A 17,895-nucleotide genomic window follows, 5' to 3' on the forward strand; every position below is an offset into this window, starting at 1 on the left:
GGTGTAATTTCTCCAAAAAAATAAAGTTGGTAAGATCCGGTTTCTGCTTCTCCTGAATACAAGTCTCCACCACCATCGCGGAGAACTCTTTCAACACCGCATTTCTCCTTGGTCTCCGCTAAACTCTCTCCTTACAGGTGATGTCTGAGATTCTTAACAATATAGAGAAATAGCAGTCCTCTTTCACGGCGAATTTTTCCATAAGTTCCAGTGCATTTAGATAAGTTTTGTCTGCATCTCCAGTGTCCTGGCATCCATAACGGCTTTCTTACCTCCTCTCCGATATTTTTTTTTATCTTTTTCTGTTCTGGGCCCGGTTTCTCCAGGGGTCTGGCGTGCTACTCGCAGTTCGGCCGGGGCCCAGAGCCCCGCGACCCGGGCCCCAGCTGGCGTGCCCCGCGCGCGACCCCCGCCCAGAACCCAGCGTCTTACTGGGCCTGGTTTCTCCAGGGGTCTGGCGTGCTACGCGCAGTTTGGCCCGAGGCCCGGGGCCCCGGTTGGTGTGCGCCGACCCCCGCCCAGAACCCAGCGTCTTACTGGGCCCGGTTTCTCCAGGGGTCTGGCGTGCTACACGCAGTTCGGCCTGGGGCCCAGAAGTCCCGCGACCCGGGCCCCATCTCTATTTTTTATTTTAAAACAGAGTCTCACTAAGTTAGTGGTCACCTTTAGCTTGCTTGATTTCTTCATATATTTGGTGCCTCTTTGTAGGTGATGACTGCTGCCAGTCACACTTTAAATTGTCAGGAAACACCCCACAGTGCTTCTGCAGCCCCCTTTTAGTTTCTAACCTTTTAACCTCTCTCTCTCTGTCTTGTTCTCTAATGAAGAATGCGCCTTCCCTTCCCTAACACTGAGTCCCAGTCCACCTGAGCTGAAACTTGAATAGCTGGTTACCGCCCTGTGCTGGTGGCCCAATGACAACAGAAAGTGCCGCACTTCTGTCCTCATGTGGTTCGGGGTCTGCTCTTTCTCTTAACATGTCAGAGACAGTCTGTTCTACCTCCCGTCGTTACCACCCTTTTCTGTCCCCTGCCCTGACGTCCAGCTGTTGCCATGGTGAGGCCCTCAAACTATTTCTAGGCCTCGTTTTTATTCTACCCTATATTCCCCCCCAGCCCCTCCTTCCCCCAAAACTTCCTAATCTTGTTACTTAGTAAACTTGTGAATATGAACGCTTTCTAGTCACAGCCAAGGGCCTTTTTGTAAGACCTCCTATGTAAGCAGCTTGTTTCTTGCCGTGTTACCTTGAAGTCTGTAATTTAAGAACCTTACTTCAAACAAATGACAGTTAAGACCCATCTCACAATTACACAGCTTCTGTCCCCTTCACAGAATCCCCTAACTAGAGGAAGAGGAAAATAGCCTTTCACATCTTATTTAGAAAACTCTTTTTTCTTCTTTTTTCGGTGCTGACTATTAAACCCAGGACCTCACGCATGCTAATAAGCATGTGCTCTTCCACTGAGCTGCATCCCCAGCCAGTAAGCTCTTTTTAAGTATTTTAACCCTGGAGTTAGTTTCTTACTGTCTGTAAATATGTTGGGAGTCAAAGAGCCTAAGCACATCTCTGATGAAGAAGTGTTAAGTTTATAGGGTTAAAGTATCACACAGTTACCGTCTGTGGGCTGGGGCTCACTGTAATACTTGAGAGACAGTTTGGGTTCTGTGCCTTCCCCCAGCCTCATGGTGTTTCCTGTGATTCATTAAACTGCTGAGAGTCCTGTTTATCTGCCAGACCCACCCACTTCCAGGGTTGGCCTTTTCCTTCCTGTTCCTTAAAGTCTGGGTTATAGAAAGTTCTGATCAAATAGATCGTACTTGATGTTCCTCTAAACATTGATGATATTGTTTAGAAAACTTTTCTTTTGCTGTACCAGGGATTGAACCCAGGGGCATTCTACCTCTGAGCTACACCTCCAGCCTTGTTTTTGATTCTTTATTTTGAAACAGGGTCTCACTAAATTGCAGAGGGCCTCATGAGTTAGATGAGGCTGTCTGCGAACCTGCGATCCTCCTGTCTCAGCCTCTCAAGTGCTGGGATTACGGCGTACACCACCACGCCTGGGTGTTTAGAAAACATTTGAAAAAGTAGAGTCTGCTTATTCATTGTTGCTGTTAGGCCTGTATCTCTCTGGCAGATGTTGAGCTCCTTGAAGACAGGGGATCTACGTATTCAAATATACGTATTCCCATTATCACTCCCCCATTACTTTACATATGGCACACACAGCAAACACTAAATATTCAGTAAAAACAGTAAGCATGTTCACACACAAACCATCCACCTATCCAGAAAATTTTCCCAGGTTTCTCCACTGGTATTTTTGTTATCTAACCTTGAAAACAAAGTCATATGATTTTGTTGCTGTTGTCATTGTTTGGGGTTTTTCTTACATGTTGCTATTAGACCAGATTGCTTCTGGTTTATAGACTAATATTTGTTAATTTATATATTTGTTTGCTTTTTGTGGCATTAGGGGACTACATCCCTAATTTTTATTTTTCTTTTGAAATAGGGTCTCACTAGGTTTTTGAGAGTCTCACTAATGCTGAGGCTGTCCTTGAACCTGTGGTCCTCCTGTCACAACCTCCCAAGTACTGGGATTACAGGTGTGTGCCACTATGCCCAGCTCCTTTGTTAGTTTAAAGTAAAACAAGCCGGGCGTGGTGGCACACGCTTGTAATCCCACCCAGCATTTGGGAGGCTGAGACAGGAGGATCATGGTTCACGGGCAGCCTCAGCTACTTAGTGAGGCCCTTTGCAACTAAGTGAGACCCTGTTTCAAAATAAAGAATTAAAAAAAAAAAAAAATAGGGCTGGGGATGTAGCTCCAGAGGAAGAATGCCCCTAGGTTCCATCCCCAGGACTTATCCCACCATGCCCAGCACATTCTTCCTACAACAGAAAATTACCTCATGCCCCCTTCCCAGTCTGTCATCTCCCTATCCTCAGAGAACAGTGATTACTATTTAGATTTCTTTTTCGGTGTAGTTTAAATTTCTCTATTTCACGATTTTATCTAAACATAATGACACAATATATTCATTTATATTTGTCTTTTTTGTTGTTAGTATAATGTTCGGGTTCATTGGTGTCTTTGTATCAGTAATTTGTTCCTTTTATTTCTGTGGAGTATTCTATTATATGAATGTACCACATTCTCTCTTCTCCTGTTGATTAATATATGGTTATTTCCAGTGTGGGGTTTATTTTGAATAAAGCTGCTCTGGATATTGTATTAAAGTCTTCATTTCTTGTAGATTAATACCAAGAAGTGGAGTTGCAGCTAGTTATTTATCTACCTTTATGAGAAATTTCCAGCTCAGCTTAAAAAGTAGTTGTACCTTTGTATTCTCACCAGCAACGTATGAGTGTTTAGTTTTTCTTCATCCTTTCCAGTATCTGATATGATTAGTCATAACTTCAGCCATTCTTGTGGCTGTGTAGTGCTATCTCATTATGATTTTTACCTCTATGATCACTAGTGAGCACTTTTTCATGTTGTTGGGGGTTTTTTTGCCATTTGTTTATTTGTAGTATAAGGTAGGCATTGACTCTCTCTCTCTCTCTCTCTCTCTCTCTCTCTCTTTTTTTTGGTATGGTAGTACTAGGGATTGTACCCAGGGATGTTCTACCTCCAAGCTACACCCCTACCCCCTATCTTTTTTTTTTTTTTTTTGTGGTACTAGGGATGGAACCCAGGGGCCTTCTACCTCCGGGCTACACTCCCAGACCTATTGTATATTTTATTTGGAAACAGGGTCTCTTAAGGCAGCTGAGACTGACTTCGAACCTACACGATCCTCCTGTCTCAGCCTTCCAAGAGCAGGGATTACAAGCATGTGCCACCACGCCCGGCTTATTTTTCATTTTGAAACAGTGTCTAGCTAAATTGCTGAGGCTGGCCCTGAACCTGTGGTTCTTCTGTCTCAGCCTCCCAAGTGGTGGGATTACAGGTGTTCATCACCATACCTGGCTTTTTAAATTTTATTTATTTATTTATACTGAGGATTGTATCCAGTGACACTCTACCACTGAACTACATCCCCAACCTTTTTAATACTTTTTTTATTTTAGCCAGGCGTGGTGGTGCATGCTTGAATCCTAGTACTTGGAAGGCTGAGGCAGGAGGATTGCAGGTTTGCAAGCTAGCCTCAGCTACTTAGTGAGGCAGTCCACAAGGTATTGAGACCCTGTTTCTAAATAAAAAAAATTAACACTTGGGCTGGAGATGTAGCTCAGAGGTAGAATGTCCCTGGGTTCAGTCCCCAGTACCACTACGTGTGTGTGTGTGTGTGTGTGTGTGTGTGTGTGTGTGTGTGTGTTTATTTTGAGATTTTGAGACAGGGGCTCACTAAGTGATCCAGACTGGCCTCAAACTTAGGATTTTCCTACATCAGCCTCCCAAGTAGCTGGGATATTTTAAGAGATTATGGCCTCCTGAAAGAAAGAGATTAGAATTGGTAGAGTTCTATTTCTTTCACTTGAACAAATGTACAGTCTGGCGGGAGATGATAAGGAGCGAGGCTCTGCTTGTGGGGCAGGTGGTGTATGGGAAGTCTCTACCTTTGCTCAGTTTTGTTGACAACCTGAAACTACTCTAAAAAATAAAGTATTTTAAAAATTATACTTTAAGATACTTAATTTATGCTGAGAGCTTTCTCTTTTTATCAGTTGATTTACTTGTTCAGTACTGTTGAATTCCTATACAAATTTTCTTCCCCACCTCAGAAAGGTATTTATGTGGACTCAGTCCAGAATGTATAAAGCAACTCTTATTTCAACCACATTCCTAATTAGTAAAACAAAACAAAAAACAGAATAACTATATTCTACTTTCTATTTTTTTTTTTTTTTTTTTTTGCGGGTCTGAGGATGGAACCAAGGGGCATTTGACCTCTGAGCTACACCCCCTGCCCTATTTTTTATTCTTTATTTTGAAACCTGGTCTCACTGAGCTGCAGAGGGCCTCACTAAGTAGCTGACGCTGTCTGCGAACCACAATCCTCGGGTCTCGGCCTCCCGAATGCTGGGATTACAAGCATGTGCCACCACGCCCGGCTTTATTCTACTTTCATTAGAACTCTTCATAGCATTCTGGAATTTGAATGTTGAAGCAACTATATTACAGTAATTACCCAAATTCTTAGGCTGTCAACAAGCAGCCTACTAAATACAAGTGCAATACTACGAGTTATTTGTTAAACTTAACTATTTAGTCTTGAATAGAATTTAGGACACTTTAGTCAAAACTCCATGATCACCTGACTCTATATAAATAATTGTTTTTAGCCCGGCGTGGTGGCACACGCTTGCAATCCCCGCGCTTGAGAGGCGGAGACAGGAGGATTGCGCTGGTTTGAAGCCAGCCGCGCTGACTTAAGAGACTCTGTTTCCAATTTAAAAATATAAAATGGGTCTGGGAGTGTAGCTCTGAGATAGGAAGGTTTCCAGGAATCCCAGTACCACCAAAAATAAATAAATAAATAAATAAATAAAAAATTTTTTTCGGGTCTAGGGATGGAACCCAGGGGCATTCGACCTCCGAGCTACACCCCCAGCCCTATTTTTTATTCTTTATTTTGAAACCGGGTCTCACTGAGTTGCAGAGGGCCTCACTAAGTAGCTGAGGCAGTCCGTGAACCGCGATCCTCCGGTCTCTGCCTCCTGAATGCTGGGATTACAAGTGTGTGCCACCATGCCTGGCTTTTTTTTTTTTTTTTTTTTTTTCCTTTATTTTGAATCAGGGTCTCACTAAGTTGCAGAGGGCCTCAGAGCCTCCCTACATTGCAGAGCGTGGCTTTGAACCTGTGATCCTCCTGTCTCGGCTTCCCAAGTACCGGGATTACAAGTGTGCACCACCATGCCTAGCTGAACCCAGGACATTCTACTGCTTAGTTATACCCCAGCCTATTTTATTTGGAAACAGGGTCTCACAACATTGCTGAGAGCCTCACTAAATTGCTGATGTTGGCCTCAACCCTTCGATCCTCCCACATACTGAGATTATAGCCCTGTGCCACCACACTCACCTAAATGATTGATTGATTGATTGGTTGGTTGATTTAGTACTGGGGACTGAACCAGGGCATTTTTACCTCTAAACTACACCTCCAACACTGTTTTATTTTTTTACTTTGAAACAGAGTCTTTGATGCTGAGGGCCTCATTTAAATTGTTGAGATGGTCTCAAACTTGTGACTTCCTGTTTCAGCCTCATGAGTACAGAGATCATAGGCATGTGTACATCACACCTGGCTTGAAATATTTTTAATTATGAAAATTTTCCCTTTTCCCTTATGTTAAATTTTGTACCATTTTCTAGGCTGAGGATATAACTCAGTGTGGAAAACCGGTATTCAATCTCCACCACTAAAAAAAAAAAAGGTATAATTTTCCAAAAATGTTGTTTAATTCAGATTTTAGATGAGGTTAATCTCTTAATAATATCATTAAACATTAAAATCAAGTTCTCTTTCAACAAGTTTAAAAACTCCAGAATGAGGACATTCATGTAATATAATTATCTTTATTTCCATTTGTTCCAGACCTTTTTATAGTGTATCGGGAACTTCAGGGTGTGACTGATCTGACAATTAACAAATTCAACTTTTATGTAAAAATGGTCCCTTTTACCATGCCTTTGGGAGCATCAGTAAAAATCATCTTGGAATTGTGCTGGTCTGTCTGAACCTCGGCACACAGCATTCCGGTTTTTAAAGGCCCTTAGTGTTAACATTGTTTGACTTTCAGAAGCATCACTTTGTAATTTCCTAATAAATAGCAAAGAAACACCCTAATCCACTTCTGGTACTGGCCTGAGTCTTGAATAAAACCTTGTAGTTCTACATAAATTCCCAATAAAGTGGGCCTTACTTCTTTACCTTTGAATTTTTAATTTTTTTTTTTTTTTTTTTTGTGGTACTGGGGTTCCTGGAAGCCCTTCTACCTCTGGGCTACACTCCCAGACCTATTTTTATATTTTTATTTAGAAACAGGGTCTCTTAAGCCAGCGCGCGCAGCTGGCTTCGAACCTGCGCGATCCTCCTGTCTCCGCCTCCCAAGCGCGGGGATTACAAGTGTGCGCCACCACGCCCGGCAAGAATTTTTAATTTTTTATTGTTGCATGCTAATTATACAAAATAGCGGGATTCATAATGATATATTCACATATGCACATAGCATAATTTTCTTTCTTTTTTTTTTTTTTTGGCAGTACTGGGGATGGAACCCAGGGGTATCCTACCTTTGAGCTACCACCCCAGCCCTAATTTTTATTCTTTATTTTGAAACAAGGTCTCACTTAGTTGCAAAGGGCCTCACTAAGTAGCTGAGACTGTCTTTGAACTGTGATCCTCCTGTTTCAGCCTCCCAGATGCTGGGATTACAAGTGTGGGCCACCATATCCACATAGTTTTCACCTTTAGATTAGGACGAGATTTTTTTTTTTTTTTTTTGGGTGGGGGGTGGTACTGGGGATGTCTACCTCCAGGTTACACTCCCAGACCTAATTTTTATATTTTTATTTGGAAACAGGGTCTCTTAAGCCAGCGCGGGGCTTCGAACCTTCGCAATCCTCCTGTCTCCACCTCCCAAGCGCGGGGATTACAATCGTGCGCCACCACACCCAGCAAGGATGAGGTATTACAGGAAGGATTGTAGGTTCACGGCCAGCCTCACCTACTTAGTGAGGCCCTCCACAAGTTAGAGACCCTATTTCAAAATAAAGAATAAAAGTTAGGGATAGGGGTGTACCTTGGAGGTAGAATGCCCCTGGGTTCAATCCCCAGTACCACACACACACACACACAAAAAAAACAGAAGCTGGGCACAGTAGCTGTAAGCCTATAATCCCAGTACTTGGGGAGGCTGAGACAGGAGGACTACAAGTTCGAGGACAGCATACAGTGACTTAGTGAGAGCCTTTTTCAAAAATAAAAAAGGGCTGGGAATATGACTCAGAGGTAGAATGTCACTGGGTTCCATCTGCAGTACCAACAACAACAAAATAGAAAAAAACCCCAAAATCTGGAATGCATATGTACATGTACCATGTATACATTATATAGGGAAGTGTGGAAGAGTTACTGTAATACTTTATATTATATTTCTTTTTATAACTTAGTATTAATACAGCTGAAAATTTTAGAGAGCAAGCATGAGAGATTCCAAAGATATTATGTGATTTTAAGCTTTCAGTAGTGGTGTGTTTCATTCAGCCTCTGACAGTAAAACTAAATGAGTAATAAATGACTAGTGTGTTTTGTGGGCTGTAATAATACCCTCTCTATCATAGATCTGTCTAGCCAACCAATTATTTTCCTCTTCTCTAAAATTGAAGACCATCATGTTTTCTGACAGCGTTAGAATTTCTTTTCAGTTAGAGTGTACATTGTCATTGAAGTAAAAATAATGAAATTGATCGGTTTTAAGTTTATTACTAAATTCCCCCCAAAATTCAAACCCCAGATCATGTAAATTTCTTATAACATAGCTGAAACATCATTAAAATACTAAAACTCATCCTTGCCAGTTTTGAGTATAGTCTTTAAATTTTAACCTAATGAATAAATATGATAGTGGTGGTGGCCAGGCTCCAGGCCAGCCCCAAGGAGCCCTACCTTCTGATCTTTACACCCCATGGAGCTCCCTCCATGGATAACAGGGTTGGTCTGTATCATCAGCAGACTGCGTTAGAGGTGATGGTATGTCACTGGGTTTTGAAAGTCACAGAGATACCCACCCTGGTGGTTTGCACACTTGCTCTCTGGCCTGTCTCTTGGGTTACTTGCTCTGGGGAAGCTGGCACTTGCAAGGAATCAGGCCCTGTGCCAGCAGCCACATGAGTAAACAAAGAAATGGACCTGTGAACCCCAGTCGTGGCTTCAATTGACTGCAGCCCCTGTGAGGCCCTGAGCCAAAACCACCCAGCGAAGCCCACCCAGATTTGTGACCCTCAGAAACTATGACACAAAAACATTTCTTATTTCGCCGGGCGTGGTGGCGCACGCTTGTAATCCCCGCGCTTGGGAGGCGGAGACAGGAGGATCGTGCAGGTTCGAAGCCAGCCGCGCTGGCGTAAGAGACCCTGTTTCAAAAATATAAAATAGGTCTGGGAGTGTAGCCCGGAGGAAGAAGGGCTTCCAGGAACCCCAGTACCACCAAAAAAAAAAAAAAAATTCTTATTTAAACTTCTAAGTTTGGGGGTGATATGTTATGCAGTAATAGGTATCCAACTCACACCTCAATTAAAGCTCTTTTTAGTTTTCCAAAAAATTGGGGGAGTACTAGAGATTAAACCCGGAGGCATTCTACCTCCAAGCTCTATCGATAGCCCTATTTTTATTTTGAAAACAGGATCTCCCTAGCTTAAGAGTCACACTGCTTGTTAGGCTGTCCTCAAACCTGCAACCCTCCTGTTTTACCTCCCAAGTACTGGGATTATAGGTGTGTACCATCATGCCTGGCTCTATGCTTCAAATCTTAACATCTGGGTTTTTTTTGTTGTTGTTTGCACTGTTGAACCTATAATTTCTACAGTTCACCTGACTGAGTCATTGAGTTGCTTGAAAAATGTCATATTCCATCTCCCATTTTCCAGATGTTTGTATAATAAATACAGATTGAACTCATATTTCCTATATTTGGCCCTTAGTCAAATGTACTTAAAAGAATTGCTTTGTGTGACAAAAAGCCTTTTAAAAATGACTTCCTGGATCCTTTTCATTTATAGGTGAAGCCATCTATTTTACATAACTTGTAATTACTGCAGAAGTGACTATGAATTATTATGAAGTACTTCAAGAGAAAACAGACAGCCTAACCACTGTTCTCAGCTGAGCCCTCACCCAAGAAGCTCCTCTGTAGTACTCGCACTCGTCCTGTGGCTCTGATGCTTATTAATTAAACAGGGTAATCACAGTGTGGGTTTTAAGGAGTCATATTTTCAGGATTAGTTTACTCTATACTCAGACCTGAGAGGCGGCCTCTCAGCAGATCTAATGTGGAGGTCATGAGTTGTCATCCCAGCTCCTACTTCCTCCATAGGGTTATGAAAACAAGTCATAAAATATGTGGGTTTTTTTCTTATTATTTTCTTTTTGCCCTACTAAACCAATTTTAGTACTAACAGTCATTCATTCACCAATACTAACCATACAAAAATGATTGTCATAAGTAAGAAATGTCTTGTTTAGAAAAGTAGCATTTCAGCTGCTCAAAGAGATTTTTTTTCTCTTGCTTCCTTTATCAAAGCAGTTTTCTTTTTCTTTTTTGTTTGTTTGCAAAACTGGGGAGCAAACCCATGGGTGTTCTGCCACTGAGCTACATCCCTAGCTCTTTGTATTTTTGTTTTGAGACAGAGTCTCACTAAGTTGCCCAGGTTGGCTTGGAACTTGTGATCCTCCTGCTTCAGACACCTGAGTGGCTGGGGTTGCAGGCTTGTACCACTGTACCTGCCATCAAAGCTTTCTTCTGGACATAAATTTCACCTTAGGATATTAATAGCTACAAATAGATTGCTTTTGTTGAATCCTAGGTTATCAACCTAATGTGTTTATACCCAAATTAAAGACACAGATATTCCCAGGAAAAGGGAAACATTGATGAGTCTCATGTTGTTTGGCATAGTTGCTTTTAACAATGTAACTGCCCTTCAGTTTTGTTTTCACTGTGATATAAACTAGTAATAAAAATGGCTCCCTCGGGAATTGATCTTTTGTTCCTCCATCCCTAAGGGACTAGAGGTCACCTTGAAATTTCCTTTTTAATTTTGGACCTAAAATAAGTCATAGAATTGCCATGGGCTCTTGAATCTCTTTCCCACTTTATATTCATTCTCATTCCTTCTCTCTCTCTCTCTCTCTCTCTCTCTCTCTCTCTCTCTCACTCACTCACTCACTCATATAAGGTTAGAAAGATGGTTATAAGTAAAGCAAGAGCCAGACATGGTGATTTACACCTGAAGTCCAGTACTTGAAGCTGAAGCAGGAGGATTGCAGATGGGAGGAGGAGGACAGCCTCAGCAATGTACTAAGACTCTCAGCAGCTTAGTGAGACTTTGTTTCAAAGTAAAAAATAGAAGGGGCTGGGGATGTGGCTGAGGTAGAATGTCCCTGGGTGAAGTCCCTGGGTTCAATCCCCAGTGCCAGAAAAGAAAGAAAAGGAGAGAAGAGGAGAAGACAAGAGAGGAGAGGAGAGGAGAGGGACAGAAAGAGCAAGGGCTGGGGATGTAGCTCAGTAACAGAGTGCTTGCCCAGCACTTGCAGGGCCCTGGGGTCCAGCCCCAGCACTGCTCAGCCCCAAAGGAGAGAGAAAAGAGAAACAGATTTCTCTGTATTTCTAGTATACAAATATCACCCAAATACTCCAATAATATAACCAGTGTAACCTAAGATGGTTGTAGTCAAGCCAGAAATAAAACCCAGGGCTTCTGATTCTGCTTTATCAGAAGCCAACTGATAGGAGCACACATTTGTATATAAGGTGAAGTGATCCCTGGGACATAAACTTGGGCAGTCAGCAAAGAAGAAAGCATTAGATATTTTGTCACTGAAACCACACTCTTTGAGAAACTCTTTGAGTCTCTTCAGAGTTCTTTGATTTTATTTATTATTATTATTATTATTATTATTATTATTATTATTAATTATTTTGCGGGTCTGGGGATGGAACCCAGGGGCACTTGACCTCCAAGCTACACCCCCTGCCCTATTTTTTATTCTTTATTTTGAAACCGGGTCTCACTGAGTTGCAGAGGACCTCACTAAGTAGCTGAGGCTGTCTGCAAACCACGATCCTCTGGTCTCAGCCTCCCGAATGCTGGGATTACAAGCGTGCGCCACCACGCCCGGCTATTGAGAGTTCTTTTAAACAAACCACAACCATTGAATTGTGACACTACCCTTTTTTAAAAAATAAACTCTTATTTGTGGATTGCACCACTGAGATCTAATAAATACTGATGTAATGAGTTGGTTTTGTTTATTTTGTTTTGGATTGCATCCAGAGGCATTCTACCTGTGAGCTACTCACCTCTCCAAGCCCTTTTTTATTTTGAAACAGGATCTTGCTAAGTTGTTGAGACTGGCTTCCTGCAATCCTCTTGTCTCAGCCTCCCAGCTACTGGGATTATAGGCCTAAGCCACCACACTTGGTTTTAAACTACATAAACGGGCCAGGTATGGTGGTACATACCTGTAATCCCTGTACTTGGGAGGCTGAGACAGGAGGATCACAGGTTTGAGGCCAGTCTCAGCAACTTAAACTCTATTTCAAAATTCAAAAAAGATAGGGGTGTAGCTCAGAAGCAGAATGACCCTGGGTTCAATCCCGAGTAACCCCAAAATATAGATAGATAGATAGATAGATAGATAGATAGATAGATAGATGAGGCCAGGTGTGGTGGTAATCTCAGTACTCGGGAGGTGAAGACAGGAGGGTTGCAGGTTTAAGACCAGCCTCAGTAGTGAGATCCTATTTCAATAAATAAATAAACAAATAGGGCTGGGGTATAGCTCAGAGGCAGAATGCCCCTGTGTTCAGTCCTCTATGAAAAAAAGAAAAATGATAAATGGCAGTTTTCATAACTAGGTTTCACCTAAAAGCTTAAATTATATAGTATGTTGCTGCAATTTTTTTGAAAAAAAAATTTTTATTGATGCACTGTATTCATACATCATAATGGGATAAAAAATACTTTTGTAGACATACATGCACACATCGCCCAGTTAGCCCCTACCCGATCCCCACCCCATTCCCTCCCCATCCCTCCTTCCCATGCTTGGCTTAGTGGTTGACATCTAATATTATAGCAATTTATCCAAAATTAACAATGATAATCTCACATAACAGTTTCATTTGTCTGATACCAAGCTTTTGATGACTTAAAGATAACATTTCAATATTTCTTTTTGCTTTCTTTCTTATCAGAATTTTTTTTCTTTTTTTTTTTTAGGTGAAACTATCATACATTTATTTATTTATTTTTCAGAAAAAAATCTATCCTAATATGGAATATGGACTCTAGATACCCAAAACAATCTCGAAAAAGAACAAAGCTAGAAGATGTATATTTTCTGATTTCAAACCATATAAAGCTACAATAATTGAAACAGTGTAGTACTGTTCTAAAGGCAGATATATAAACCATTGGAGTTAAATAAAAGCCTAGAGATAAATTCTTCCATATATTGTCAAGTTAATTTTGACAAGGTTTCCACAAACATTTGGTGGAGGAAATAATAATCTTTTAACTAAATATTGTTGAAAAATAATACTTACATGGAAAAGAATAAAATTGGACCCTTGCCTAACACCATATACAAATATTGACTCAAAATAGATAAAAGACCTAAATATAAATCTTAAGACTATAATCTTTTAGAAGAAAATCTGGGTCATAAAACCTCACAACAATGAAATTGGCAGTGATTTCTTGGATATGATTTCAATGGCACAGGCAACAAAAGGGTAAACAAACTCCCTAAAAAATAAAAAAATATTGTATATCCAAAAGACAATGTAAACAGAGTTAAAAGTTACTGGCAGAATGGGATAAAATATTTCCAAATGCTTTATCTGAAGGTATATTAATATTCCAATTAGAAATCCTAAAATTTAGCAACAATAAAAGCAAACAATACAATTTAGAGATAAGTAAAAGACTAACATAAATAATGAATCTCCACAGATAACCAATCTTAGTTGTCTGTTGGATGGAAAATCTTGTTTCTCTGTTTCTGGTGTGTGTTACCTATTTCTTCTTTGTAGTTAATCTCTTTGAGTATTTTCTCTAGCGCTGGTTTTGAAGACATAAATTCCTTCAGTTTCTGTTTGTCATGGAAGCTTCTTATTTCTCCATCTAATTTGATAGAAAGTTTTGCTGGGTAGGAAATTTTTGGCTGGAAGTTGTTTTCTTTCAGAGTTTGGAATATGTTACTCCAAGCCCTTCTGGCTCTCATGACTTGGTTTGGGAAGTCTGGAGTGATTCTAATTGGTTTGCCTCTGAATGTCACTTGGCCCTTTGTTTTTGTTGCCTTTAAGATTCTCTGCTTGGCTTCCACATTGGTCATTTTGACAATTATGTGGCGTGGGAATCCTCTTCTCTGATCCTGTCTAAAGGGAGTTCTATAAGTTTCCTGGACCTGTGTATCAACCTCTTGCTCTATGTTTGGAAAATTTTCTGCTATTACTTCCTTGAAGAGATTGTTGATCCCTTTGGTTTCACTTTCTTTTCCCTCCTCTATTCCAATTATTCTTAGGTTAGCTCTCTTAAAATGGGCCCATATTTCTTCAATGTCAGATTCCTGCTGTCGGATATTTTTTCCTAGATTAGACACTATGCGTTCATTTTTGGAATGATCATCTTCTAAGAGCGAAATTCTGTTCTCCATGTGGTCTAATCAGTTGTTCATGCTTTGAATTGAGGCCTTTACTTCATTAATTGCATCCTTTATCTCTTTTTGGCTCTCTCTGAATTCTTTTTGAAGCACCTCTATTATTTCTACAGTTATTTTCCTGATTTGATCTTCTAGAAATCCCTGAATTTCTGTTTTATCGGGTTCTGATGTTGTGGGGTTGTGGGCATTCATTGCTCCATTGTTATTCCTCTTTCCCATGATTTCGGAAGTTTGTGCCTTCTCTGGGTTCTTCCCTTGGGTCACTACGACTTCACTTAAGGTTCTCTGGATCTCGAGTCTGTGGTATCTCAGTCCCCACTACTCCTTTACTGGATTGTATCGCAGAGTCTCAGATCCAGGGAGTCAATCGAGGCTGCTTTAGACCATGGTGGGTGCTAGGTTGGGCGTTCTCCTATGGAGTGATATCTCTGCCACCGCCACTCCCCCATTGGGTCAAGTCCCTGGGAGTACAGTACTGGGATTTCTCCTCTCGGGGCCGCAATTTGACTCACTGTTGTTGAGAGTGCAGATGGAGCTGTAGTGGACTCGGTGAATTCACTGCTGCTGCTGCCGGTGGCAATATGGCGCCACTGCCATGCCCTCGGCCATGAGACTGGCGTATTTCTTCTCTGTTTTTGAGCTCCGCTCTGAGTCCCTGCAGGGTGTGCTGAGCCCAGCCTCTGGGAGCTTTAGATGCTCCCTGCACTGAGAAATCTGCCAAATTCCTCCCGGCTGTTCCGCAGCGGCTCACCTTGGCTCGCTGTCCGACGCTCCTTTCTGGAGCCTGGTGGGCTGTTGAGTGTGTTGGTCTGGGGCCATCTGGTGAATTTGCCGCTGCCGCTGGCCGTAAGGCGCTGCTGCTGCGTCCTCGGGCGTGAGGCCTGCGTATCTCCTCTGTGGCTCTGAGCTCCGTTCTGAGTGTCCCTCCTCTCTGGGGCCTGGTGCTGCAAGGGAAGATGGTGCCTGCCGCTTCACGCCGCAGCTCCGGCCACAGCACTGCGGTCTGGTTTCTTTCTGGTGTTTCGTTTTTCCAGCCCTCTTTTTCTCTGTCCCTCGTAATTACATTTTTTGTTTCTCTGCTGATGGTGTTTTCTGGCTATGAAAGGCGCTGATTTTGTGGTAATAGAGATTGGTTGTTAGCGGGGCTCGTAAGCCCTGCTTTTCTCTGTCGCCATCTTCCCGGAAGTCTAATTTTTTTAAGGAAGTTTTCTCAACCCTGTGTTAACCATTTTTTTGTTGTTAAATAGCTCAAACTTTTCTATGTAGTAATCGTTAGTACCACTCTGTTCACCTGCACGTAGCGCATGGTGCTCATATGAAGTAGCACTTCTCTTCCCAGCCACCGCCTGCCCCTTAGACTCTGACATGGCCCCAGACCCACACCCTGAGCCAGGTCCAAGCACCAGCCTGCAGCCCCTCTCACCTCCAGAAGTTCACTGGGCCCAAGAGGAGGATAGAAGATAGCAGGGGACGGACACTAAAAGGGGAGGGAACGTGGCAGTGGTGGAAGGGATCTCTGCCTGTGCCTCTGCTTGTGAGCGCTTCCACCCTCTTGACCCATCACCAGCAAAGTAAAGATCCGTACGTACAAAGCACAAGCAGTCCTGGTTGTAACATGATCATCCTGTACATGTCTGGTACCTTGTTAGGTCTCTAAGTTTGTAAACTCAAAATTATCATGTTTATCATTACAGAAATACAAATGCCATACCACAGACAATAAATGTAGACTTATTGGTTGCATAAAAACAAGCCATGGTCGTTGAGGACATAGACTTTGGAGCCAGGCTGCCTGGTTTTTTCGTATGATTGTATGTATGTGTATATGTATATGTGTATGTATTATGTTACTGGGGATTGAACCCAGGGGCATTCTACCTCTGAGTTATACCCCCAGCCCTATTTCATTTTTTGTTTTGAAGCAGGGTCTCACTAAGTTGCTGAGGCTGGCCACAAACCTGCGATCCTCCTGTCTCAGCTTCCCAAGTACTAGAAGTACAGGTGTGAGCCACCATGCCTGGCCCTGTTTTATTTTTGTTTGGAAACAGCATCTCACTAAGTTGCTGAGGGCCTCACTAAACCTTGGCACCTCCTGTCTCAGCCTCCCAAGTACTGAGATTACAGGCATCTGCCACCACAACATGCCTGCCTGGGTTTTCAGCCCCATTCCTTACTGCTTGCAGGATAAGTAACCTGGAACAAGTTACTTAACCTCTCTGCGATAGTTTTCTCGTTCTGCAAAATGTAGGTGATTAGAACTACCTTATAGTGTTATAAAAATTAAATAAGTTAATGTGACTATAAATGCTTAAAACAATATCCAATACATAGTTAAGTATTTGTGCTTGTTACTATTATTATAGCATGCCACCTTTCTGATGTGGTTTCTATATTTGGATGGCTCTCATTTGTATTAGCATGTAAATTCCCCTGCCCCCACCTGTGGTTACTGGCGTTTGAACCCAGCAACATTCTACCTCCAAGCTACACTCCCAGCACCACCACCACCCCACTTTTTGCAGTACTGGGATGGAACCCAGGGGCATTCTACCTCCAAGCTACACCCCAGCCCTATTTTTTATTCTTTATTTTGAAACATAGTCTCACTAAATTGTAGAAGCCCTCACTAAGTAGCTGAGGCTAGCAGCAAACTGCATCCTCCTTGTCTCAGCCCCCAAGTACTGGGATTACAAGCATGCACCACCACACCTGACCCTTATTTTATATTTTGAAACAGGTTCTCACCAAGTTGCTGAGCACCTTGCTAAACTGCTGAGGCTAGCCTCGAACCTACAATCCTCCTGTGTCAGCCTCCCAAATACTGAGATTGCAGGTGTATGCTGCCACGCCTGGTAGCAGCTTAACATTAATACTAACACTAGCACTGTTTTTGTTTTGTTTTGTTTTGGTGGTACTGGGGATGGAACTCAGGGGCCTTCTACCTCCGGGCTATATTATATATTTTTTAAATTTGGAAACAGGGTCTCTTAAGCCAGCAAGGCTGGCTTCGAACCTGTACAATCCTCCTGTCTCAGCCTCCCAAGCGCGGGGATTACAAGCATGCGCCACCACACCCGGCAACACTAACACTTTTAATATATAATTGCTAGGTAGCAAAATTCTCCTCAATAGATTTAAAAAAAAAAAATACTTACATTTTTTCCTCTTTCCCAGGCCCAACACAGAGATACTTTTATTGAAGAACGCTATGGAAAATATAACATCAGTGACCCTTTGATGGCTCTACAGAGAGATTTTGAAACACTGAAAGAGAAGAATGACAGCGAGAAGCAGCCAGTGTGCACAAACCCACTCTCCATCCTCAAGGTGGTGATGAAGCAGTGCAAGAGCATGCAGGAGCGCATGCTATCCCAGCTGGCTGCCGCCGAGAGCCGGCACCGGAAGGTGGGTCCAGCTGGCACACATGCCCTGTGGTCCCTGTGACGACTGATGGCCCCTGACGTCGCCTTGTCTGCTGCCAGTTCTCACATAATC

General features: G+C 42.3%; 1 protein-coding gene across 1 annotated transcript in view; it reads left to right on the forward strand.

Annotated features, from left to right (window-relative positions):
• Positions 1 to 17,895, forward strand: part of CTTNBP2NL (CTTNBP2 N-terminal like) — a gene marked incomplete at its 3' end in the record, with an annotated part of 66,665 nt that overhangs the window by 39,497 nt on the left and 9,273 nt on the right. Inside the window, exon 3 of the mRNA XM_080692364.1 lies at positions 17,575 to 17,805. Coding sequence (XP_080548490.1) covers positions 17,575 to 17,805 — 231 coding nt within the window. The remainder of the gene's footprint in view (positions 1 to 17,574; positions 17,806 to 17,895) is intronic.

The sequence above is a fragment of the Muscardinus avellanarius genome, assembly GCF_963383645.1.
Source record: "Muscardinus avellanarius genome assembly, chromosome: 3".
NCBI classification, from domain to species: domain Eukaryota; kingdom Metazoa; phylum Chordata; class Mammalia; order Rodentia; family Gliridae; genus Muscardinus; species Muscardinus avellanarius.